At 43.3% G+C, this 24,991-nt stretch overlaps 1 protein-coding gene across 1 annotated transcript in view; it reads left to right on the top strand.

Annotated features, from left to right (window-relative positions):
* DOC2A (double C2 domain alpha) overlaps positions 1–24,991 on the top strand; it is a 129,607-nt gene that overhangs the window by 23,653 nt on the left and 80,963 nt on the right. Inside the window, exon 3 of the mRNA XM_077447354.1 lies at positions 18,872–18,951. Within this exon, the coding sequence (XP_077303480.1) occupies positions 18,872–18,951 (80 nt within the window). The remainder of the gene's footprint in view (positions 1–18,871; positions 18,952–24,991) is intronic.

A 24,991-nucleotide genomic window follows, 5' to 3' on the forward strand; every position in this document is an offset into this window, starting at 1 on the left:
ATCCGGGCCTCATCATTGGTGTCAGTGGAAGGAATGGTGCCTCAACGTTGGTGTTAACGTGAGAAATAGTGGCCCATTGTTAGTGTCAGTTAAAGGAATGGTGTTCCTAATCATTGGTGCCTTGTATTAGTGGGAGGAATAGTACTCCAAGGGCTGGATAATGGCAAGCAAAGGGCTGCATCTGGCCCAAGGGCTGCAGTTTGGAGACCACTGGGCTAGATCAACACACATGACTACATGGGCCTCTTGGACTACATTCCATCACTCAATGGAATTTTCGACATATGACATCTTCTTGAATGCTATTTTATGTTGCTTCAGTTATGGTTCAGAGAGGTGGGCTTGTTCTACCAATTCCTAACCCCTTCCCATGGAATTATTTATACTCACGTATTTAAACAATGTTTCTATTTTCTCTGATATTTTTCATACACTTGCCCACCTTTATTTTAGTTTTTTTGGACATTATTGACTGGTGACACTTATTAATTGCTTTTAAGATTGAACTAAAAATCCACGAAAGAAAGGTCTCCAATCCATCTGAATTCTAACTCGGCACTTGATGCATAACATGCTTAAATAAGCATGTAAAAACCGCAAGCGCGTGAGTGTGACTGGGCCCTGAAAGACGAAGTAATTCTCCATCTGTTTACAGTAATTTTTCTTTCATTATGACAAATGATCAGAACCCGCGACATGACGACGCTTTCCTGTTGACTCAGACAATTTTTCAAAGGCTGAATGTTTTCAAACAATAGCAGGCGTGCGCTTCGCAGATGAATAAAAACGCATATCATTCTCGCTCCAACGTCTGCGCTACAGAGGAATCTTTTTTCTGCAAAATCAGCCTTTTTTTTTTTTTGGCAAAACAATGCTTCCGGCACAGACTGCGATGGACGTTTTGTAGCACTCTGCAAGTTTTCTCAGACTAAAAAAAAAAAAAGTTAGAGCTGGACTCCAGCCTTACTTTTTTTTTCCCCACACTTGTAGTAAGTCCTCTCCTGCGTTGAACCTTATTGCTCGCCACAGTGCCTGGAGAAGCTCATCTAGAACCCAGGGCATACATGCCAAACTACGCCCCTGTGCCCATTTATCACTAATTTGTAGACATGTGCACACTGAAATATATTTTGTTTCGGAATTTCGTTTTCGTCCGAAAAATTTAGTTACTCCCGAAATTTGTTTTTATTTATTTAGTTAAAAAACGCATTAGTCTGAAAATCCAAAATAATTAAGGTCGAATCTGTCATTGAAGGCTTATGGTGTCTGTTGAATGTTCTAAGAAGATTCGACGGAGCAGCGAAACTGTACGACGCCGCAATCATACATTTCCGGTCGAATGTTACGCCTACAAGCTATAGTAGAATTCTAATGTTGTATGACACTAGTAATAATTATATTTATTAATTATTATTACTGGTCAACCAACATTAGAATTCTTCTATAGCCTATGGGCGGAGCATTTGACCATAAATGTCCGCTCGTCGAACCTTCATGTCGAATCTTTTCTCTCTATGTAGAATAATTTTGGACTAATAGAGTTAGGTTAGGCACATTCGACCTTTTTTGCTATTGTCTCTATAATGTTGACTCTTTTCTGTCTATGTCGAATCTTTTCTCTCTATGTCGAATAATCTTGGACTAATAGAGTTAGGTTAGGCACATTTGACCTTTTTTGCTATTGTCTCTATAATGTTGAATCTTTTCTCTCTATGTCGAATCTTTTCTCTCTATGTCAAATCTTTTCTCTCTATGTAGAATAATTTTGGACTAATAGAGCTAGGTTAGGCACATTCGACCTTTTTTTGCTATTGTCTCTATAATGTTGACTCTTTTCTCTCTATGTCGAATCTTTTCTCTCTATGTCGAATAATCTTGGACTAATAGAGTTAGGGTAGGCACATTCAACCTTTTTTGCTATTGTCTCTATAATGTTGACTCTTTTCTCTCTATGTCGAATCTTTTCTCTCTATGTCGAATAATCTTGGACTAATAGAGTTAGGGTAGGCACATTCAACCTTTTTTGCTATTGTCTCTATAATGTTGACTCTTTTCTCTCTATGTCAAATCTTTTCTCTCTATGTAGAATAATTTTGGACTAATAGAGTTAGGTTAGGCACATTTGACCTCTTTTGCTATTGTCTCTATATTGTTGAATCTTTTCTCTCTATGTCGAATCTTTTCTCTCTATGTAGAATCTTTTTTCTCTATGTCGAATCTTTTCTCTCTATGTCGAATCTTTTCTCTCTATGTCAAATCTTTTCTCTCTATGTAGAATAATTTTGGACAAATAGAGTTAGGTTAGGCACATTGGACCTTTTTTTGCTATTGTCTCTATAATGTTGACTCTTTTCTCTCTATGTCGAATCTTTTCTCTCTATGTCGAATAATCTTGGACTAATAGAGTTAGGTTAGGCACATTTGACCTTTTTTGCTATTGTCTCTATAATGTTAAATCTTTTCTCTCTATGTCGAATCTTTTCTATGTCGAATCTTTTCTCTCTATGTAGAATAATTTTGGACAAATAGAGTTAGGTTAGGCACATTGGACCTTTTTTTGCTATTGTCTCTATAATGTTGACTCTTTTCTCTCTATGTCGAATCTTTTCTCTGTATGTCGAATAATCTTGGACTAATAGAGTTAGGTTAGGCACATTTGACCTTTTTTGCTATTGTCTCTATAATGTTGAATCTTTTCTCTCTATGTCAAATCTTTTCTCTCTATGTCGAATAATCCTGGACTAATAGAGCTAAGGTTAGGCACATTTGACCACAGGTTCGAAGGACACAGATCGCTATTGTCAGCGTCATGTCAAATCTCCTATCTGTATCGAACTGTTGTCATAACGAAAATAAAGCATTTGTTTATGTCAGATCTTTCGGTTTTCGGATTCTACGCGTTCGTTATCGTTTGTTAAAACGACAACGTAAATACCCGAAATTCGGACGAAAAAGCATTCGGACGAAAACGAATGCACCTGTCTGCTAATTTGCATGCTTACCCCATAAGCATAAATTCCCCTAACAACCAGTACAAAAACGCCCCCTGTTAAAATTTACCCTCCCAGCACAAATCTTTGCCCCCCCCATCGCCCAAATGCCCCCCCAAAAAAAATCACTCCCCCAGCACAAATCCTCTACCCCTAAAATTTCCCCTCCTAGTACACATCTTCTCCCCCCACTTCAAATTCGCCCCTCCCAGAACAAATTCCCTCCAAATTCTCCCTCCTAGCAGGAACCACCACTCTTAGCACTCCCCCCTAAATTTCCCCAACTAGAACAATACTTAACCCCTGCTGCCCCCCAAATTCCCCCTTCCAACAAAAATCCTCCCATCTATTTGTGGCGCTTCCCCCCACCTCACATTGCTCAGGGCAGCGGCCTCTCCTGCCCACCCCTTGTCCCGGGCCCTGACTTTTCCCAAATGACCATTTCAACTGCAGCAACTATTTTCAGCTCACCTTCATTTCATAAACGATTTCATTCATCATCAATCTCCTCTCCTCTCCTCTCCTGATCCACACTATCCTTGGCCCACTTCTCACAACTATTAGCCTTCTCTGCCATCCCATATGAAACCGCATATCTCTCGGCATCTCTATAGCTGTACATGCTCAAGCAACTTATCAGCAGCTGCTTCTACAGCTAAAGTCTTCAACCCCCAGCAGGGAGGAGCATGCATGTCTAAAGGGATGTCGCAATGTGTTCTTTTTAAATGACATTCTTGATCCGAGGCAGGGTGCTGCGAGTCTGCTGGCCACTGCCACCAAAACTGGAGAAAAGACCAGCAGACAGACCTGTATAAAAAGGAAATGGACAGCAGGGACACTCATAAGGGAAGAAGAAAATTGAGAGCGTTCTCAACTCATAAGGCTGCAGGCTGCAGCAATGCACAGTCCCAAGTCCCTTCCTCCCTAAAAGTGTTCGTATACCTGTCCCAATGAAGTGGCCACTTTGATGCCACGAAAAAGGTTGATAGTGTTTTTCCACTGTTAAAAAATAAAAAGGTAAATAGAGTAAGCGTAGTCAAAGCATAGCCAGAGTCCAGTAACCGGATCGAGGATCGAGTAGTAAGCCAGGCCAGAGTTCAATAACCAGATTGGGTAATCAGCCAGGTCAGAATTCAGGGATCCAAGTGGAGGAACAGCAAGCAGGATAAGGAACCAGAAGGGATGTCAGCAAGCCAGTCTTTAAACAGGAACGCAGGAGATGGTTTCTTGTGATGTGACCAAGGCGAAGGCGGAGATGAAGTGAGCTGGACAGCTTTAAGTAGGCAGGTCAGACGAGCATGATCAGGAACAGCTGGTAACTGTGAAGAGAGATGAGAGCTGGCAATTAGCCTAGCTGAGCACCCAGCCCTGAGAAGGAAGGGCTAAGCCAGCCCTGACAAGTTGCTTGAGCATGCACATCTAAAGGGATGTCGACGATATGTTCTTTCATATAATGCTTTGTAAGAACATTATTGATTGCAGCGATGGTCTAATGGCTGTGAAAGGTGGGCCAACAAAAGTGTGGTTTAGGAGGAAACGGGATTGATGATGATCATAATTTTTTTGGCGGTTGAGCAGACAGAGCTACCCATGATATTGCCCATCGTGATCCTAATACTGCATAGAAAAGGATAATCCTGATGGGCATCAAACGTGACCACTGATCATATTCTGTGTGGATATATATATTCTCCAAAACTTCTCTACTAGATTGCCGGATCTCTGCTTGGGTCTCTTGCAACTTAGCACACTCAATGGATGGTGTTGGCCCAGTGTAACACTATACAGGTCAAAAAGCACTACTGGTTCCCCAAATCAGTACTTCTGTCCCCTTGGCGTGGTGATCAATCTGAAGCCTACTAGCGGTTTCATGTCTTGCAGCTCTCCCTAGTTGACCCGTCACTCCTGGTTTGTGACCAGAGCCTATTAGTTGCCCTCTCACTAAAAGAAATGGGGAAAGTCACAGAGCAATTATCTGGTGCAAATTATCTTTTTTTAAATCCATTACAATTCCTGCAGATCTAACTACACCCAATCAAAGGATCTGAGGGGTGTATTGATTTGTGTGCTGGAGTATTTCATTGTGAACGGCAGACATACCCTTAATGCCAACTATTCTAAATACGTCCATATTTCTATATGACAAGATTTCCCAATCCAACAACCAACATGTTATTGAACAGAACGAAATTATAATTAGTTAGAAATCAAATATGATGTATATTCCACTAAGGAGGTCTGATGTGCTTTTATTAGCTACAATCTTGCAACCATTTTTTACGAAGGTAACTCTGTTACAGTAGGAATTATGGAATGTAGATACAGTTGGCTGATATGTATCTTTCTCTTAGGAGGTCTGATGTGTCTTATTACCTTTCTAAATCTTGGCGTGTTTGGTGCTTAATTGTTGAGTATCTTCTTATACAATCAAATAAACTCTTTTTACAAAGGTACCTTCATCACAGCAAGAATTCTAGAACATAAATAAAGTTCTGATGTGTCTTATTCAGTGGAGGCCGGCTCATAAGGGGCACCAACCCCCCCCCCCCCCAATCCATGCGCCCGGCCCCTAATCTCCATGGCACAGGACACATGGATTTCAATGTGGGTTTTCTTCTTTTTAAGCACATGTTTAGAACCTGAGGCTCTAATTGGCTTAAAAAGGGGGTGGTCTCACGGGGGCACAGGGCACTGCGCCCTAAGCCCACCGAGTTGTGCAGCAAATTAAAATTCGCTAATGTCTTCCTGCTTCTTCTCCCGGGCAATCAGGAAGCAGGTCCTGAGACCCAATTGGCCAGGGAGTCTTAGGACTTAGGACTGTTCAGCTGGAAGGAGAAGCAAACTGCTCTTCCTTTCGTAAGCTGTGGGCCGTGTACAGCGAGCAGAGGCAGAAGCTTCCAGGAGCCTTACCCCAAATCCAGAACCTACACCACCACCTCGCCATCATCCTCCTAAGGTAAGGCCATGGATCTCCACCTTCCCATCCTTGGCCAGGTTTGTTTGCCACCCCCCCAAAAATAAATTAAGCACCAGCTGCCACTGGTCTTATTACCTTTTACTTCTTGTAGCATGGGCATGTTAGGTGTGTAATTGTTGATTATCTTCCTATACAATCGTATAAACATTTGTTATGAAGGTAACTCTATTACAGTTGGAATTGTGGAATGTAGATACAGCTATACAGAGAGAATATGTTCTCTTAAGAGACCTGATGTGTCTCTTTAGCTTTCTGAATCTTGTAGAATGGGCATGTTTGGTGTTAAATTGCTGGGTATCTTATACAATCGTATAAACTCTTATTACAATGGTAACTCCATCACAGTAAGAATTATAGAACATAAATAGTGTTTGGCTTTTATATAGCTACATTCTATGAATATTCCTTCGAGGAGTTCTGATGTGTCTTGTTAGCTTTCTAATTCAAGTAGAATGGGCGTGTTAGGTGTATATTTGTTGGATATCTTCCTATGCAATTGTATAACCATTTGTTATAAAGGTAACTCCATTACAGCAAGAATTATAGAAAGCAGACAGAGTTTGGCTATGATATAGCCAAACTCTATGTACAGCAGTGGCGTCGCTAGGGAGTGGCTTTTGGGGCTATACCCCCGAATCTGAAGTCCATAGCCCAGAGTCTCTGCAGGGGTCCCCAAGGGGAGGGGAGGCTCTCTGGGGACCCTGATTTAAGTGGGGGGCTCTCTGGAGACCCTGATGCACGTGGGGGTCTCTTTGGAGACCCTGATGCAAGGGGGAGGCACTCTGGGGACCCCGATTTAAGGGGAGGCTCTCTGGGGACCCTGATTTAAGGGAAGGGCTCTCTGGGGACCCTAATGTAAGGGGGGCTCTCTGGGAACCGTGATGTAAGTGGGGGGCTCTCTGGGAACCCTGATGTAAGTGGGGGGCTCTCTGGGGACCCTGATGTAAGGGGGTTCTCTGGGGACCCTAATGTAAGGGGGACTCTCTGGGGACCCTGATGTAAGTGGGGGGCTCTCTGGGGATATATATACACACACACACACACACGTATATTGCTATAAATACATGTGTATGCCCGCCCAAGCGTATGACTTTCTTTACTACGCTGCTATGGGCTCTAGCCCCAAATCTTTTGTAGACCTAGCAAGGCCCCTGATTTTTCTCTTAGGAGGTCCAATTTGTCTTTTTAACTTTATGAATTTGTAGTTTGGGCATGTGTGGTATCTAATTGTTGGGCGACTGCTTATACAAACATATAAGCATTTTTTATAAAGGCAACTCCATTACACCATGAGTTATAGACTGTAGATAGAGTTTGGCTCTGTTATTTCAAAAAATAAAATAAGACAGACTCTGGGTATGTATTGCTTTTAGCTGTTCTGCTAGACCAGCCTATGCCGGAACACCCTGGGGTGCTGCTTGTGGTTGTCAGGGGTGCCACAGGATCTTGGTTGAGAAAGGCATTCATGTTAGACTGAGGGCCTCTACTGACCGGTACATTAGTACAGTAAGTGCAGAGCAGAGGAAAGGGGAGGTGTCTTCCTGAGCCTCTACCCTACAGTGCAGTGTGGGTGAAGGTACAGTAATGCAGATTTTTTAAAGGCTGTGTAAGGGCCGGTTCACACAGGGGGCGATGCGAGGCGACACCGACTTGCCTCGCCGCGACCTCAGCGGCGACTTGCAAATGCGAGGCACGGCAAGTCGTGTCGCCTCGCATCGCCCCCAGTGTGAACCGGCCCTTAGTGTGTGTGTTTATGAGTATGTATGTACATACATTATTTTATTCTTGACCTCTAATCCAGTACGTTCAGAACTTCTTTTTTTTGGGCTTGTCACTTCTGTGAAAAGCGATCCATGCTCAGGTTGCTTTTCAGATGCATTTGACAGGCCATGACGAGGCAATAAGTTGCCTCCTCACTACCTACTTTAAGCCCTAAATGCAACATCACCATGCTGCAACCTCATGCAATGTAGCGGTTGCAGGGAGGTTGCACCATTCACTTGGGGTATATTTCCTGCCGCAGCCACAGCATGTGTATGCCCCTGGCTGCGGGCTTCTGTAGCTAAAGGGGGAGCAGTTGGAGGGGTTGTAAAAATGCAGCTCAACCTCATAGTGTTGACGAGCCCTTAGTTAACATCTGTGTGGGACAGAAGCCCCCAACTCTTTTTAAAAATTGTGCCGCACTGAAAATGCCCCCCCCCCCCCCCATTTGTTAATGCGTGGGATACCGTTAAGAACAAAAGAGCAGTGCATTTGTTTGCGTCTCAAGAACGCGTCCAATTTTATACGTGTACCTTAATAATATAACAATGTTTCATTTTTCTCCTTTTGAGATTGTTCAGATCTCATTATAGATACAATAATAAAAGACAACCATTGTAGCTTCATCCTACGCTTTTTGCCCCATTAGACTTCTTCAGGACACTAGGTGCCAATTGGCTGAGTCATGCCTGCTTGTACCAAAGTATTCAATTTTTTTTTTACAAAGTTTTTAATTGTACGGAGCAGCTGCTAGTGTTTGAACAGAGGCGAGAGCACAATTTGAAATAAAGTAGCTAATACCGTATATACTCGAGTATAGGCCGACCCGAATATAAGCCGAGGCCCCCAATTTACCCCCAAAAAACTGGAAAACTTATTGACTCGTGTATAAGCCGAGGGTGAGACATGGCTGTCCATCCCTGTGTGTCCGTCCATCCCTGTGTGTGTGTCCGTCCATCCATCCCTGTGTGTGTGTCCATCCATCCATCCATCCCTGTGTGTGTATCCATCCATCCATCCATCCCTGTGTGTGTGTGTGTGTGTGTGTGTGTGTGTGTGTGTATCCATCCATCCATCCATCCATCCCTGTGTGTGTGTGTGTGTGTATCCATCCATCCATCCATCCATCCCTGTGTGTGTGTGTGTGTGTGTGTGTGTGTGTGTGTGTGTGTGTGTGTGTCCATCCCTCCATCCATCCCTGTGTGTGTGTCCGTGCAGCCTTGTGTGTGTGTCCAGCCTACCTGTGTCCCGAGCCTCCGTCCCGAGCCGCCGTCGTCCCGAGCCTCCTCCGTCCCGAGCCTCCTCCGTCCCGTGCCTCCTCCGTCCCGTGCCTCCTCCGTCCCGTGCCTCCTCCGTCCCGTGTCGTGCCGATGGATCGCCGCCCCAGGATCGCCGCTCTTCTCGGCGGCCATTCTACAATTCAAAAGCCGCGCCTCCGCCTCCGCCTGTGATAGGCGGAACACTCAATTTCCCAGCAGCCTGTGTTCCGCCTATCACGGACATCCTCTCATCCTCGTCCGTAGTATGAGAATGAGCGGATGTCCGTGATAGGCGGAACACTGACTGCTGGGAAATTCAGTGTTCCGCCTATCACAGGCGGAGGCGGAGAAGGAGGCGCGGCTTTTGAATTTTAATGTCCGCCGTCTGTCTGCTCGATACGCTGATCGAGCAGTCAGACAGCGGTGACTCGAGTATAAGCCGAGGGGGCACTTTCAGCCTCAAAAAAGAGGCTGAAAATCTCGGCTTATACTCGAGTATATACGGTAATCATATAAAGACGTGCAACCTTTTCTCCCTTTGGGGTTTAGATACCATTATCTATATAATAATGAAAAACTTCTTCAGGGGCCTAGGTGGTGACAGCCTGAGTCATACCTGCTTGTACCAAATTATTGCATTTTTTTTACAAACTTTTCAATTGTACAGAGCAGCTGCTAGCATTTGAACAGAGGCAGAAGTACAATATGAAATAGTAGTAGCTAATAATCGTATAAAGACGCCTGAATTTTCTCCCTTTGGGGTATAGATCTCATTATCGATATGATAATGAAAAACACCCATCGTAGCTTCTTCCTACTTGTTTCATCCTATTAGACTTCTTCAGGAACCTTGGTGGAGATCAGCTGAGTCGTGCCTTTTTAAAAAAATATAAGTGTATGGAGCAGCTGCTAGCGTGCACTTTTCTCCCTTTGGTAATCTTCAGATATCATTATCAATACAATAATAAAAAACAACCATCGCTACGTGTTTCATCCAATTAGGCTTCTTCAGGGACCTAGGTTGTGATCGGCTGAGTTATGCCTGCTTGCGTGAAAGTTTTGCATTTTTTTTTAAACTTTCAAGTGTATGAAGCAGCTTTTAGTGTTTGAACAGAGGTGGGAAAAGCAACCATTGTAGCTCCTTCTTATGTGTTTTGCTTCAATAGACTTCTTCAGAGACCTAGGTGTTGAGTCATGCCTGCTTGGGCTGCTAGTGCTTGAACAGAGCTGAAAGTACAATATGAAATAAAGTAACTAAAAATCATATAAAGAAGTTAGACTTTATGGATACAATAATGAAAAGCAACCATTGTAGCTCTTTCTTATGTGTTTTGCTTCAATAGACTTCTTCAGAGACCTAGGTGTTGAGTCGTGCCTGCTTGTGCTGCTAGTATTTGAACAGAGGTGGGAGCACATTAAGAAATAAAGTAGCTAATAATCATATAAAGACATCTGACTATTCTCCTTTTTGGGGTTATTCAGATCTCATTATCCATACAATAATGAAAAACAACCATCGTAGGTTCATCCTACGTGTTTCATTCTATTAGGCTTCTTCAGGGTCCTAGGTGGTGATTGGCTAAGTCATGCCTGCTTGTACCAAAGTATTACAATTTTTTACAATCTTTTCAAGTGTACGAAGCAGCTTTTAGTGTTTGAACAGAGGCGGGAGCACAACATGAGCTAAAGTAACTAAAAATCTTATAAAGAAGTTGGACATTATGGATACAATAATGAAAAACAACCATTGTAGCTCCTTCTTATGTGTTTTGCTTCAATAGACTTCTTCAGAGACCTAGGTGTTGAGTCGTGCCTGCTTGTGCTGCTAGTGCTTGAACAGAGCCGAGGGCACAATATGAAATAAAGTAACTAAAAATAATTTAAAGAAGTTAAATATTATGGATACAATAATGAAAAGCAACCATTGTAGCTCCGTCTTATGTGTTTCGCTTCAATAGACTTCTTCAGAGACCTAGGTGTTGAGTCATGCCTGCTTGGGCTGCTAGTATTTGAACAGAGGTGGGAGCACAATAAGAAATAAAGTAGCTAATAATCATATAAAGAAGTTAGACTTCATGGATACAATAATGAAAGGCAACCTCTGTAGCTCCTTCTTATGTGTTTCGCTTCAATAGACTTCTTCAGAGACCTAGGTGTTGAGTCATGCCTGCTTGTGCTGCTAGTGCTTGAACAGAGCCGAGAGTACAATATGTAATAAAGTAACTAAAAATCATATAAAGAAGTTAGACTTTATGGATACAATAATGAAAAGCAACCATTGTAGCTACTTCTTATGTGTTTTGCTTCATTAGACTTCTTCAGAGACCTAGGTGTTGAGTCATGCCTGCTTGAGCTGCTAGTGTTTGAACAGAGCCGAGAGCACAATATGAAATAAAGTAGCTAATAATCATATAAAAACATCTGACTTTTCCTTCGACTTTTTCAGTCAGTGGCTCAGAAAGCACTAAAACTAAGGGACTGGGATAAAACAAGAAAGCTTGCATTTTCAGAACAAGGTCAGCTATGGGACAGGTTTACTTTACATACATTATACAACTAAAATGCACAGTTAATGAATTGCAGGATCAAAGAGCCGCATGAACATAACAACCAGCTGAGAAAAAATACAAAATATAAAGTAAGGAGGAGTGGAAGGATTTCCGCTAAATGTTAAAAAAAATTCTGAAAATTTCAGATTAAAAAAAAGGATTTTGTCATACAATGTCATTTTGTCTTTTTGGCAAATACATTGTGGCCAATGGGGAAGGGAGGGTAGTGATATGTCACCTCTCCACCATCCATTTTAACCCTAAAGAGGTGAAACCACTGTGCCGTGCATCAAGGCTGTTGCGGCGCAGCCCCATACACTAAAAACCAGTGACATTTGGCAGCAGTACCACCTGTAAAATTGGACATGAGCAGGGCCGGGACAAGGGGTGGGCAGGAGGGAAAGCTGCCCCAGCAAGGGGGCAAAGAATGAATGCAGGGTTTGTACACCCATTTTATGGCATGTATTACAGTCGGAGAGGGGTGCAGTTCTGCGTTCTTGCCCTAAGAGCTAGACCACTCTGCCCCAGTACTGGACATGAAGTTTAATTTTTGCAGCGGCTGTGACATCTGTACAGACCTGAGTGGCTACATGCCATCCCATGGGGGGGAGGGGGGGTTAAACTGCAGCTCAATCGCTTACTTTTACTGCCACCCCTGCCACTCGTGCGAATGAGTCCCTATATCAGGACACCATGTCGCAGATCTGTTCTGCAGGTATATGGATTTTTTTCAGTTCACCGCCCTCCCCTTAGCACTCCCAAGGTTGTAAATGGAAGCGCAGTGTGATGGATGTAAATGATTGACGCTCTCTGAGGTGTAAATTACTTTTATTGTAAAAATAAAATCTCGGCTTCTCGGCGGCGTCTCCAGCGTCTGGTCTCTGGCCCTGTAATGGCGAACAACGTCACTGGCTCAGGATATAATGTGAACGGGGTGTAGAGTGGGGGGGGGAGGGGAGGGGGAGGGTCCGATGTGTAGGCGTATGACACGTGTGGGAATGAGGGGGTTAAGCCCACCAGAAACTCATAATTTTCCCGCCTGCCATGTATTTAAGCGCAACTTCGCTATTCCTTTCCCGCGTCCGCCCTTCCCCCTCTCCCCCTAATCAGACGTATTGTGTGTGTATAATTGTGCTGGATTGTGACTTCTCCCCGCAATCACGTTCCAAAGAGACGAGGAGAAGAATAAGAGGCTTTGACATTCACCAAACATTCACCGTAGTGAATTTATTTCACAGAAATCACTTGGCTCCTCTCTATATTAGAACCAGAACAGGAGGAATCATAGAAGGAATGGGAGAAAGAGATTCACAAAAATAAGACAGTTTGGGCCATACAGTATACAATCTGATTGTACAATCTCCTTTAAGATGACCATATACTATATAGTCTGATTGTACAATCTCCTTTAAGATGACCATATACTATATAATCTGATTGTATAACCTGCTCGTAGGCCCTGCGCTGGGTCTAATAAAGAGGTCGGGGATCAGTGAAGTGATTTTGCAGCAAATGGATCTTCTTTTTGTGTATTCGTGTTATGCCCCTTTTCATTTTTATTATAGATTTTTTATTTTTTTTTTGTCTTTTTGTAAGAAATTGTGTAGATAATAGCGGAGCCCAAATCTGGGGTAAATGACAGGAGCCTCCATAACACTCATGAGCCTTCCACACCCTTTATATCCATCACAGAAAACACCTTCGTTTTGCTTTCTCTATTGACTCCAATTATTTTCACCAGACTAGAGAAAGTTTGCCAAAATCTCCCAAGTTTTACCAACATTTTGGAGATTTGAAAATTCCTACAGTAATTTAATCCCTAATGGGGATTTAAAGGAAATGGTTTATTACTATGTCAGAAATGTTTTTTTATCACTATGAAACCCTCTGGGACCACTTTTACCTACAGGTAAGCCTTGGGCTCAAGTCCTGCGGGAACGCATGGGAACGGAGTTCCTGTACTTTTTCCACAACAGGAACTCAGTTCCCGTTAGCAGCCGTGTCCTGCAAGACTTTGAAGTATGCAAGGTGTGTGGCAGGTGCTACACCAGCAGCCGCCGACACAGCTCCCAATAGTAAGTGCCGCACACCTGGGGTGGACTGACCATTCAGGCATTGCCAGTAGGGGGCCCCATGACAGCTTCCATACTTGTTCTGTGCGTCCCGCTGAATCCCCCCCTCCTCTATCTTCAGTGCCATATGATGAGAGAACCCAGAGGAGGAGCACAGCTATTCTGCTCACAGGACATGCAGGGAGAGAGGTGAGCTGAAGGAGGAACATCAGTTTGGGGTGGTAAGCTGAGCACAATACCTGGCAAAGTTTAATGCCAGGAGGGAAGTTTATGTGGAAATATGTGAAGGGTTGGAACAGCAGCGAGTGTGTGTTGGAGCCCTGCAGAGTTTGCACCCCCCCCAAGCTAACATACATCTCCTAAGCAGGAACACATCACTATCTCCCCAAGCATTCTGTCCAGATAATGTGCACTTCATTTATGACCTTTCCGTTTAACCCTGTGTTATCCAAACTCTGTTCAATGAAAAGTGTAAACTCACCACATAAACACTCTATATACAAAATAACATTCCCCAATAAAGATCAGAACATGATGGTCACATTTGTATGGAAGCACAATGGATTGTGACTTCTCCCCGCAATCACGTTCCAAAGAGACGAGGAGAAGAATAAGAGGCATATTTTTATTTATCGCACAATGGAATGAATGCTGATTATTCAGAGAATTACCGTATTTATGTATATTGAGGATTGTTTTTTTTATGTACTAACAGTTAAGCTTCATACACACAATACGAAAATTGGATGAAAAATAAAAAAAAATTCTGAAGTGTTCGTGCATATGAGCGCATCATTTTTTATTTTTTTTTGATGGGGTAGTGGATCTTTGGTGGGAGTTCCCACACTTTTTTCCCCAGGACTTGACCCCTGGGTAAGCCTAGATTAAGGTTTACCTGTAGGTGCAACAAATATCTCTTAAACCTACACGGTTTAGGAGATATTAGCAAAAGACTGGCACCGATGTCTATGGCACTTACGCTGTAGACAGCGGCGCGCAGTTGCACTGAGCATGCCACTGCTAATGGCGATCATGCCGTTAGTGGCGGCTCCCGCGTGCATGCGCGGGAGTGATGTCATCGCGGCTCCGTCCAGTCACAGCGCCGGAGCCGCGATACCCGGAACTCACTCCGGGCTAGATGGCGGCGATGGAGAAGAAGAATGAGGGTCACTTCGGGGGCTTCCATCTCAGGTAAGTTATTCATAATGAGCTAGTATGCTATGCATACTAGCTCATTATGCCTTTGCCTTACAGGGTATGTCTTTTTTTTTTCCTGCCTTTACTTCCTCTTTAAGTGTGGCTCATGCTGCTGTTTAAATTCCCGGAACTGAACTCCGGACCCCAGCTCAGCACAGGGATAGCAGCAAACCCTCATAATGGGCACAGCAGGTGTACAAACCCGGGAACTCAGCACAGGGATGGTGGGAACCCCTCATAATGGGCACAGCAGGTGTACAGACCCGGGAACTCTTCACAGGGATGGTGGGAACCCCTCATAATGGGCATAGAAGGTGTACAGACCTGAGAACTCAACACAGGGATGGTGGAAACCCCTCATAATGGGCACAGCAGGTGTACAGACCCAGGAACTCAACACAGGGATGGTGGGAACCCCTCACAATGGGCACAGCAAGTGTTCAGATCTGGGAACTCAGCACAGGGATGGTGGGAACCCCTCATAATGGGCACAGCAGGTGTACAGACCTGGGAACTCAGCACAGGGATGGTGGGAACCCCTCATAATGGGCACAGCAGGTGTACAGACCCGGGAACTCTTCACAGGGATGGTGGGAACCCCTCATAATGGGCATAGAAGGTGTACAGACCTGAGAACTCAACACAGGGATGGTGGAAACCCCTCATAATGGGCACAGCATGTGTACAGACCCAGAAGCTCAACACAGTGATGGTGGGAACCCCTCATAATGGGCACAGCAGGTGTACAGACCCAGGAACTCAACACAGGGATGGTGGGAACCCCTCACAATGGGCACAGCAAGTGTTCAGATCTGGGAACTCAGCACAGGGATGGTGGAAACCCATTCATAATGGGCACAGCGGGTGTACAGACCTGGGAACTCAACACAGGGATGGTGGAAACCCATTCATAATGGGCACAGCGGGTGTACAGACCTGGGAACTCAGCACAGGGATGGTGGAAACCCATTCATAATGGGCAGTCTTCAACCAGCTACCGAATGGCCCTGCAGTTTTTCCCTTAGGGATGTATCCCATCTATAGTGTACAGCATGCTGACATCCATAATTACAGGGGAACTCAGTAGCCTGTCTGAGTGTTGAGCATTCAGTTGTTTGCAAACCACGATCTGCGGGTTGCTGAATGCCAACAACTCGGGCAGTATCTCCAAGCTCTATGCCTGTGGTGCCAGCCTTCTGTTTGATTGGCTTGGGGGTGCCACTACTGGAAACTGCTCCTAATCTGCGCTTCAGGCGAAAGAGTTCCGGGAAATTAAGAGAGGAATGTAATGGACGGGAAAAATGACAGTACAAATTTGGCAAATCGTCGAATACTTGTAGTGACTTTAAAAAAGAATCCAATAAACATAAAATCTCTCCCTAACTGCCTCTTATTTTTTTCTCTTTTTTATTTCTCTATCTATCTATCTATCTATCTATCTATCTATCTATCTATCTATCTATCTATCTATCTATCTATCTATCTATCTATCTATCTATCTATCTATATATATACACACACATATATACAGTATCTCACAAAAGTGAGTACACCCCTCACATTTTTGTAAATATTTTATTATTATTATCTTTTCATGTGACAACACTGAACAAATGACACTTGTCTACAATGTAAAGTAGTGAGTGTACAGCTTGTATAACAGTGTAAATTTTCTGTCCCCTCAAAATAACTCAACACACAGCAATTAATGTCTAAACCTCTGGCAACAAAAGTGAGTACACCCCTGAATGAAAATGTCCAAATTGGGCCCAATTAGCCATTTTCCCTCCCTGGTGTCATGTGACTCATTAGTGTTACAAGGTCTCAGGTGTGAATGGGGAGCAGGCATGTTAAATTTGTTGTTATCGCTCTCACTCTCTCATACTGGTCACTGGAAGTTCAACATGGCACCTCATGGCAAATAACTCTCTGAGGGTCTGAAAAAATAATAATTGTTGCTCTACATAAAGATGGCCTAGGCTATAAGAAGATTGCCAAGACCCTGAAACTGAGCTGCAGCACGGTGGCCAAGACCATACAGTGGTTTAACAGGAAAGGTTCCACTCAGAACAGGCCTCGCCATGGTCGACCAAAGAAGTTGAGGTCACGTGCTCAGCATCATATCCAGAGGTTGTCTTTGGGAAATAGACATATGAGTGCTGCCAGCATTGCTGCAGAGGTTGAAGGGGTGGGGGGGTCAGCCTGTCAGTGCTCAGACCATACGCTGCACACTGCATAAAATTGGTCTGCATGGCTGTCATCCCAGAAGGAAGCCTCTTCTAAAGATGATGCACAAGAAAGACCACAAACAGTTTGCTGAAGACAAGCAGACTAAGGACATGGATTACTGGAAACATGTCCTGTGGTCTGATGAGAAAAAGATAAACTTATTTGATTCAGATGGTAACAAGCGTGTGTGGGGGCAACCAGGTGAGGAGGACAAAGACAAGTGTGTCTTGCCTACAGTCAAGCATGGTGGTGGGAGTGTCATGGTCTGGGGCTGCATGAGTGCTGCCGGCACTGGGGAGCTACAGATCATTGAGGGAACCATGAATGCCAACATGTCCTGTGACATACTGAAGCAGAGCATGATCCCCTCCCTTCAGAGACTGGGCCGCAGGGCAAACACACCTCCAAGATGACCACTGCATTGCTAAAGAAGCTGAGGGTGAAGGTGATGGACTGGCCAAGCATGTCTCCAGACCTAAACCCTATTGTACATCTGTGGGGCATCCTCAAACAGAAGGTGGAGGAGCGGAAGGTCTCTAACATCCACCAGCTCTGTGATGTCATCATGGAGGGTGAAAGAGGACTCCAGTGACGACCTGTGAAGCTCTGGTGGCCTCCATGCCCAAGAGGGTTAAGGCAGTGCTGGAAAATAATGGTGGTCACACAAAATATTGACTCGTTGGTCCCAATTTGGACATTTTCACTTAGGGGTGTACTCACTTTTGTTGCCAGCGGTTTAGACATTAATGGCTGTGTGTTGAGTTATTTTGAGGGGACAGCAAATTGACACTGTTATACAAGCTGTACACTCACTACTTTACATTGTAGACAAGTGTCATTTCTTCAGTGTTGTCACATGAAAAGATAGAATAACAGAGCACTATGGATTGGCTGAAGAGAGAGTGCAGCAGGTACATTGGGGGTTGATTTACTAAAGGCAACTCCACTTTGCACTGCAAGTGCATTTGGAAGTGCAGTCGCTGTAGATCAGAGGGGTAGATCTGAAATGAGGGGAAGCTCTGCTGATTTTATCATCCAATCATGTACAAGCTAAAATGCTGTTTTTTATTTTCTTTGCATGTCCCCCTCGGATCTACAGCGCCTGCACTTCCAAGTGCACTTGTAGTGCAAAGTGGATTTGCCTTTAGTAAATAAACCCCAATAGCTTTTGTTGAAACCTCAGGGGTGGGACATGGAGGAAGGGGGAGGCGGTCTGCTCTGACATATTCTATTGTGTCTGACTTTCAGCTTTTGAGCTTTGTAATCAACAAGCAGCAAGGCTAAGGATTCCCCCGGAAAACATGTGAAAAGGAGCTTAAGGCTCCACCTATTGGCTGCATACAGGAATACATAATATTCATTTGAAACATTTCCTTCATAATTAAACAAGAATTCCAGTTATGGATATTTTTACACCGTTAAATTGGTCCAGAGGGGCAGTGCTGTGAGCCGGTCAGGTGCAATGAGTGAAATGCTGGAAGCTTGCAGGAGGGAGGAGAGAGCAGAGTGATGACCTCATTAGCATGGTGATGCTTCATTGTCCAATCAGCAGGTTGTGGGTGGATCTGGTGCTAATCTGCATTGCATAACCCCAGTAAAGAAATGACGGTCCCCCTGTGCTGAGTGGGGCTTTGGGGGGGGGGGGGTGCGGATCATAAGACTGCCCGAACAGAAATGGAAGTCTAGGAGGGGGGGCAGCACATTGTATATACAGTATGAGTTCAATTTCTGCATTTGGTGGTTTTCCTGGACTGACTCCTGTTTTCCGTACATTGTGCATCTGTGTTCTGTCCGACTTTTTATCTTCATCTGCTGAATCCAAATCTTCTTATTTCAGCATCGCTGGGAACGCTGGAGTTCGAGCTGCTGTATGACCCAGAAAAATGTATCCTGCAGTGCAGCATCCTGAGGGCGAAGGTGAGTCTCTGCCTGTCGCTGTGTTCCTAGTTCTATATGGAGGGTAGGGGGTTGAGGCAGCAGCCTACTGCAGTGTGGTCCGTGGGGCAGCAAAAAATAGTGATGTTTACTTGACATACTCTGTGTTACTCTATGTACTTATCTGCCAGTTACATATGCAGTTGCTGCTTCCTGCTTAGTAGTGCTGCACAATGGCTTCGCCTTACTGATCCTGTATTATCACTGCAGGTCTCCCAGACAGGGTCTGTCTCATTGAAAACAATAGATTCTCTGCAGGCTATAATGATTATATTAAAGTGGTTGTAAACCCTCGCATATACCCAGCGAAAAGTGACCGGCCTCAGGAGATACACGGAGATTAAACACATCACCCTACATAAGTTGTACCTGTTTATCTGCAATCTTCTCTTCTCTACATACATTCAGAGTGCAGAATTTACACAGTTTCTCTCAGCTCTGAAAAGAAGGGGGAGGAGAGCTGAAGTTACATCAGTGAGGAGAGCTCTGAGAGCTGATTGGAGGGAAGGGGACACGCCCCTCTTCACACATTACACGGGAGCAGAGTTGAGGTTGTCAATCACAGATTGGGCCCTCCCCTGTCACCATTTTTTCTCTTGGTGTCAGGGAAATTTGTCAGAAGGGACTTGTACAGGAAGCAAGGAAGGAAGGAAGGAGGTAGCTGACAGAAATGGCACTTAGTGCTCTTAATTGAGACACACTAGAGGGATATGCTTTCTTCATATTTCATGTCTGAGGTTTACCACTACTTTAATGGCCGAATGGGCAGCTACCTAGGGCCCCAGATTGTTGTTTACAATAAGTCATTTTTAAATGTTTAAGTCTTTAGATTTTTATTTTCAGCCAAAATAGGCAACGACATCCTTCATATCCCTCTCTATAACTGAAGGAAAAGTCAAATGTCTATGTACGCCGACTCTTAGATATGGCCCTATTAAAGGGTTAGGAGGCCCATAAACTGAACACAGCCAAAGGCCCATATTACAATTAATGCACAGCTGTATACCAAAAACTTTTATTTTTTGATAAATCTTAAAAAAAAAAGGCATAGATACATGTATCAAACGTTCAATATATTACATTGATACCCTTGTATGTAATTCAATATATTATATTGATACCCTTGTATGTAATTCAATATATTATATTGATACCCTTGTATGTAATTCAATATATTATATTGATACCCTTGTATGTAGCCTCAAATGTCCTGGCAGTCATGTATATAGAGATTTATTTCCGTGTAGCGGAAGCTGGTTCCTGCAGTGGGATAATTCTCAACGCGTTTCCCAGATCTTAGAGCTGCTTCATCAGGGGATATAGGAGATGTGTATTTATCAAACATCAACCAATCTCACTTCTATCTAGGGGGATATAAAAGGGAGTCCTAGGTTGCCAGAATCTGTACCAAATGGGAACAGCCTTCCCCTAAAAACATCTATGGAGGACAGTCATTCCCTATTTGGTGGGGGATCCCAGGAGCACCTTATTGACTGCTAAATTGCTTCTCGTGTGGACACTATCACCAGGATCTTATTAAATACAGTTTGGAATTTAAAGTTCCTAATTAGTTTCTCCTGGCAGTACACATTATGTACAGAGGCAGGGAGTGGCCTTTAACGCCAAGCCACCCTACTCATGCCTACATGGGAAACCGTCCTTCACTAGGCCCTCCCAGCAGAGTGATCGAGTTGTCACAGACAGCTTTTGGTCATTATTTATGATCGAGAGCTTCCGATCCTGTGGTCACTTTGAGAACCGATCACATCGTCACATGATTAGGACACCCGCCTCCATCTCCCGGTGTAAGACCATCTTAAAGGGTTGCCTGCCAATGGCAGCAAGAGGATATTTGATCTGAACCTTAACTATCAATCTTACATATTAGGATTTTTGGTGACTGCTATACAATTCTGGCAGACCTAATGAAGTCTTAAAAGGGACCCGGCATCCTAGTACCCCTTTTAAATCCCCTTCGATCTCTCCTTTAGATTTCAATGAGTCCTTGGTTTATTATATGGTTGGTTGTCCTTTAGTACATACACATCTCCTATATCCCCTGATGAAGCAGATTTAAGATTTAGGAAACGCATCAAGAATTATACTCATCTCTTATAAACTAAAGCCTTATATAGGATCTGGAATCCTGAGATCCCCTTTTTATGTCCAATGTGATCTCCCCTTAGATAGGAGTGAGTCCTTGGTTCATTTTATGGTTGGTTGTTCTTTAATACATACAAATCTGTTATATGCCCTGATGAAGCACATCTATGATCTCTGAAACACGTTGAGAATAATCTCTATATACAAAGACATCTAAGTTTGTGATCAGTGGGAGTTTTAAGTTACATATACTGTATATAGGGATATCCATGACTATATTGAAGATTTGACATGTATTTACATGTATTTGTATAGACTAAAAAAATTTTTTTTTTTTTAAATGTATTTAAAAAAAAAAATTATAGTATAATTTATTATATTTGCACATCAGTTTGGCACCTTGTCCCTTACATAAATAAGGTAGACAGGTGCATGACAAAAAAAAATTGTTTTATTTCAATTCGTTAACCTAGTTATTTCGTTTCATTAAATTCGAATTTGCCGTTTTTTTCTTTTCAAAATGAGAAATTTTGAATCGGTCAAGTCGAAAACTTTTTTTTTATTTCTATTTGAATGCAGCGAAGTGAACAAACAAAAGAAAAATCTTCATCAAAGGATTGCAATGGGGGTTATTTACTAAAGGCAAATCCACTTTGCACTACAAGTGCACAGTGAAAAATTTGTCCAAATATAAATTTGGAACAAAACTAACTGCACATGTCTAAAATAATACAAGTCTAGTAGACCTATTAAAGCTCTATGTAAGATTTTGCATCCTGTGGTCCCCTTTTATCTCTACTATCCCCATCCCTCATAAATGTCTATTGAAACCTTATATAAGATCTGGCATCCTAGAACCCCTTATTTTATATCTCCTGATGAAGCAGATGTTTAATCTGGGAAACATGTCAGCCTTCAATAAGATCTGGCGTCCTATGTTCCCTTTTTTTATGTCCCCTGTGATCTCACCCTAGATGAGTTTCTCCTTGATTATATGACTGATTGGTTGTCTCCTGACTTATACACATCTCCTGTGCACCCTGATGAAGCAGCTCTATGACCTGAGAAACACGTTGAGATATATATTGATCCCGCATAAACATCTATTGAAGCCTATGTAAGATTTGGCACACTATGATCCCCGTTTAGGTCCCCTGTGATCTCCCCACATAGGAAGTTCTAGTTTCCCTCGCAAGAAACAATTTATCAGCCAAAGAGGTGCTCCTGGCATCCCCCACCAAAAGAGGAGTGGCCGTTCTTCATAGACAATTTTGGGGGATGACTGTTCCTTCTTTGGTGGCAGATTTGACAACCTAGGTAACCTTTTATATTCCCTATGATCTCCCCTTAGATAGGAGTGAGTCCTTGGCTCATTATATAGTTGGTTGCTTTTTGATATATACACATCTCCTATAACCCCTGATGAAGCAGATCTGAGATCTGGGAAACGTGTTGAGAATTATCTTCATCCCACTGCAGGAATCAGATCCAGCTGAATGGAAATAATCTCTATATATACAGAAAGGATATCTAAGTTTGCTGATCAGTTCAAGTTTTAGGTTACATACAGTGCCTTGCGAAAGTATTCGGCCCCCTTGAACTTTTCAACCTTTTGCCACATTTCAGGCTTCAAACATAAAGATATAACATTTTTATTTTTTGTGAAGAATCACCAACAAGTGGGACACAATTGTGAAGTGGAACAAAATCTATTGGATTTTTGAAACTTTTTTAACTAATAAAAAAATGGAAAGTGGTGCGTGCAAAATTATTTGGCCCCCTTGCATTAATACTTTGTAGAGCCACCTTTTGCTGCGATTACAGCTGCAAGTCCCTTGGGGTATGTCTCTATCAGTTTTGCACATCGAGAGACTGAAATTCTTGCCCATTCTTCCTTGCAAAACAGCTCGAGCTCAGTGAGGTTGGATGGAGAGCGTTTGTGAACAGCAGTTTTCAGCTCTTTCCACAGATTCTCGATTGGATTCAGGTCTGGACTTTGACTTGGCCATTCTAACACCTGGATACGTTTATTTGTGAACCATTCCTTTGTAGATTTTGCTGTATGGTTTTCATCCAGAATGGTCCTGTATTTGGCTGCATCCATCTTCCCCTCAATTTTAACCATCTTCCCTGTCCCTGCTGAAGAAAAGCAGGCCCAAACCATGATGCTGCCACCACCATGTTTGACAGTGGGGATGGTGTGTTGAGGGTGATGAGCTGTGTTGCTTTTACGCCAAACATATCGTTTTGCATTGTGGGCAAAAAGTTTGATTTTGGTTTCATCTGACCAGAGCACCTTCTTCCACATGTTTGGTGTGTCTCCCAGGTGGCTTGTGGCAAACTTTAGACGAGACTTTTTATGGATAGCTTTCTTCTTGCCACTCTTCCATAAAGGCCAGATTTGTGCAGTGTACGACTGATTGTTGTCCTATGGACAGACTCTCCCACCTCAGCTGTAGTTCTCTGCAGTTCATCCAGAGTGATCATGGGCCTCTTGGCTGCATCTCTGATCAGTCTTCTCCTTGTCTGAGCTGAAAGTTTAGAGGGACGGCCAGGTCTTGGTAGATTTGCAGTGGTCTGATACTCCTTCCATTTCAAAATGATCGCTTGCACAGTGCTCCTTGGGATGTTTAAAGCTTGGGAAATCTTTTTGTATCCAAATCCAGCTTTAAACTTCTCCACAACAGTATTACGGACCTGCCTGGTGTGTTCCTTGGTCTTCATGATGCTCTCTGCGCTTTCAACAGAACCCTGAGACTATCACAGAGCAGGTGCATTTATACAGAGACTTGATTACACACAGATGGATTCTATTAATCACCATCAGTCATTTAGGACAACATTGGATCATTCAGAGATCCTCGCTGAACTTCTGGAGTGAGTTTGCTGCACTGAAAGTAAAGGGGCCGAATAATTTTGCACGCACCACTTTTCAGTTTTTTATTTGCTAAAAAAGTTTAAATTATCCAATAGATTTTGTTCCTCTTCACAATTGTGTCCCACTTGTTGGTGATTCTTCACAAAAAATTTAAATTTTATATCTTTATGTTTGAAGCCTGAAATGTGGCAAAAGGTTGAAAAGTTCAAGGGGGCCGAATACTTTCGCAAGGCACTGTGTATATATAACTACCAAAAAAACTTTTAGGTTTGCTGAATGCTGATCAGTGGGAGTTTAAGGTTGGATATATGGGGGTATACATGTAATGTATTGAATAGATGTATCTATTTGGCTTTTATAATCTTTTTTTTTAATTATTATTATTTTAAGATTTATCCAAAATAAAATAATTTTTATGGCATCATTTTATGTCATTTTTGGCTACTGAAAAGAATTTCTTTTGGAATAAATTAGGCTTGGTGTGACCAAGCGCAGGCGCATTCCAATGCATTTTTCATGCGTGCATTTTTCGTCCCCACGTGTTGTGTGTAGGGAAGCTCAATTCAATGGGCTGCCCCCCCCCCCCCACACACACACACACAAGAAATGCAGTTTGGACGTGCGTTGGCAGCCTGCAGCTATGTTGACCCCCCGACCAGCTTTTGAGTGGCCCCCCCGGCATGGCTCTGACGCTTCTGTATCCGACACAAAAAAAAAGGTTTTGGGTCGGGGTGAGGCTTTAAGGTAGGTCCCAGGGGTGGCCTCGTCTGAGGATTCCATAACATTCCTCCAAATCATTTTTCATAAAGGAAAACATTATCCAGTCCTGAGCCGAGTTTGTTTGCCATGTAATTGCGGAGGATTGCAGCTGCCATTAGACACTCATGTTACTATTGCAGTAATGAAGAAGCAAAATTCAATTAGAGCGGATCATTTATTGATGCGTCTCCCCCGTTGAGACGCACGGCGTGCGAAAGACGGAACATCTTCCCGGCTTGTCTCACTCAGCGTGGAAAAGACAGATACATGAGAGGACGGGCT

The sequence above is a fragment of the Lithobates pipiens genome, unplaced genomic scaffold, assembly GCF_037356315.1.
Source record: "Lithobates pipiens isolate NorthernLeopardFrog02 unplaced genomic scaffold, aLitPip1_a1.2 Scaffold_22, whole genome shotgun sequence".
NCBI lineage: Eukaryota > Metazoa > Chordata > Amphibia > Anura > Ranidae > Lithobates > Lithobates pipiens.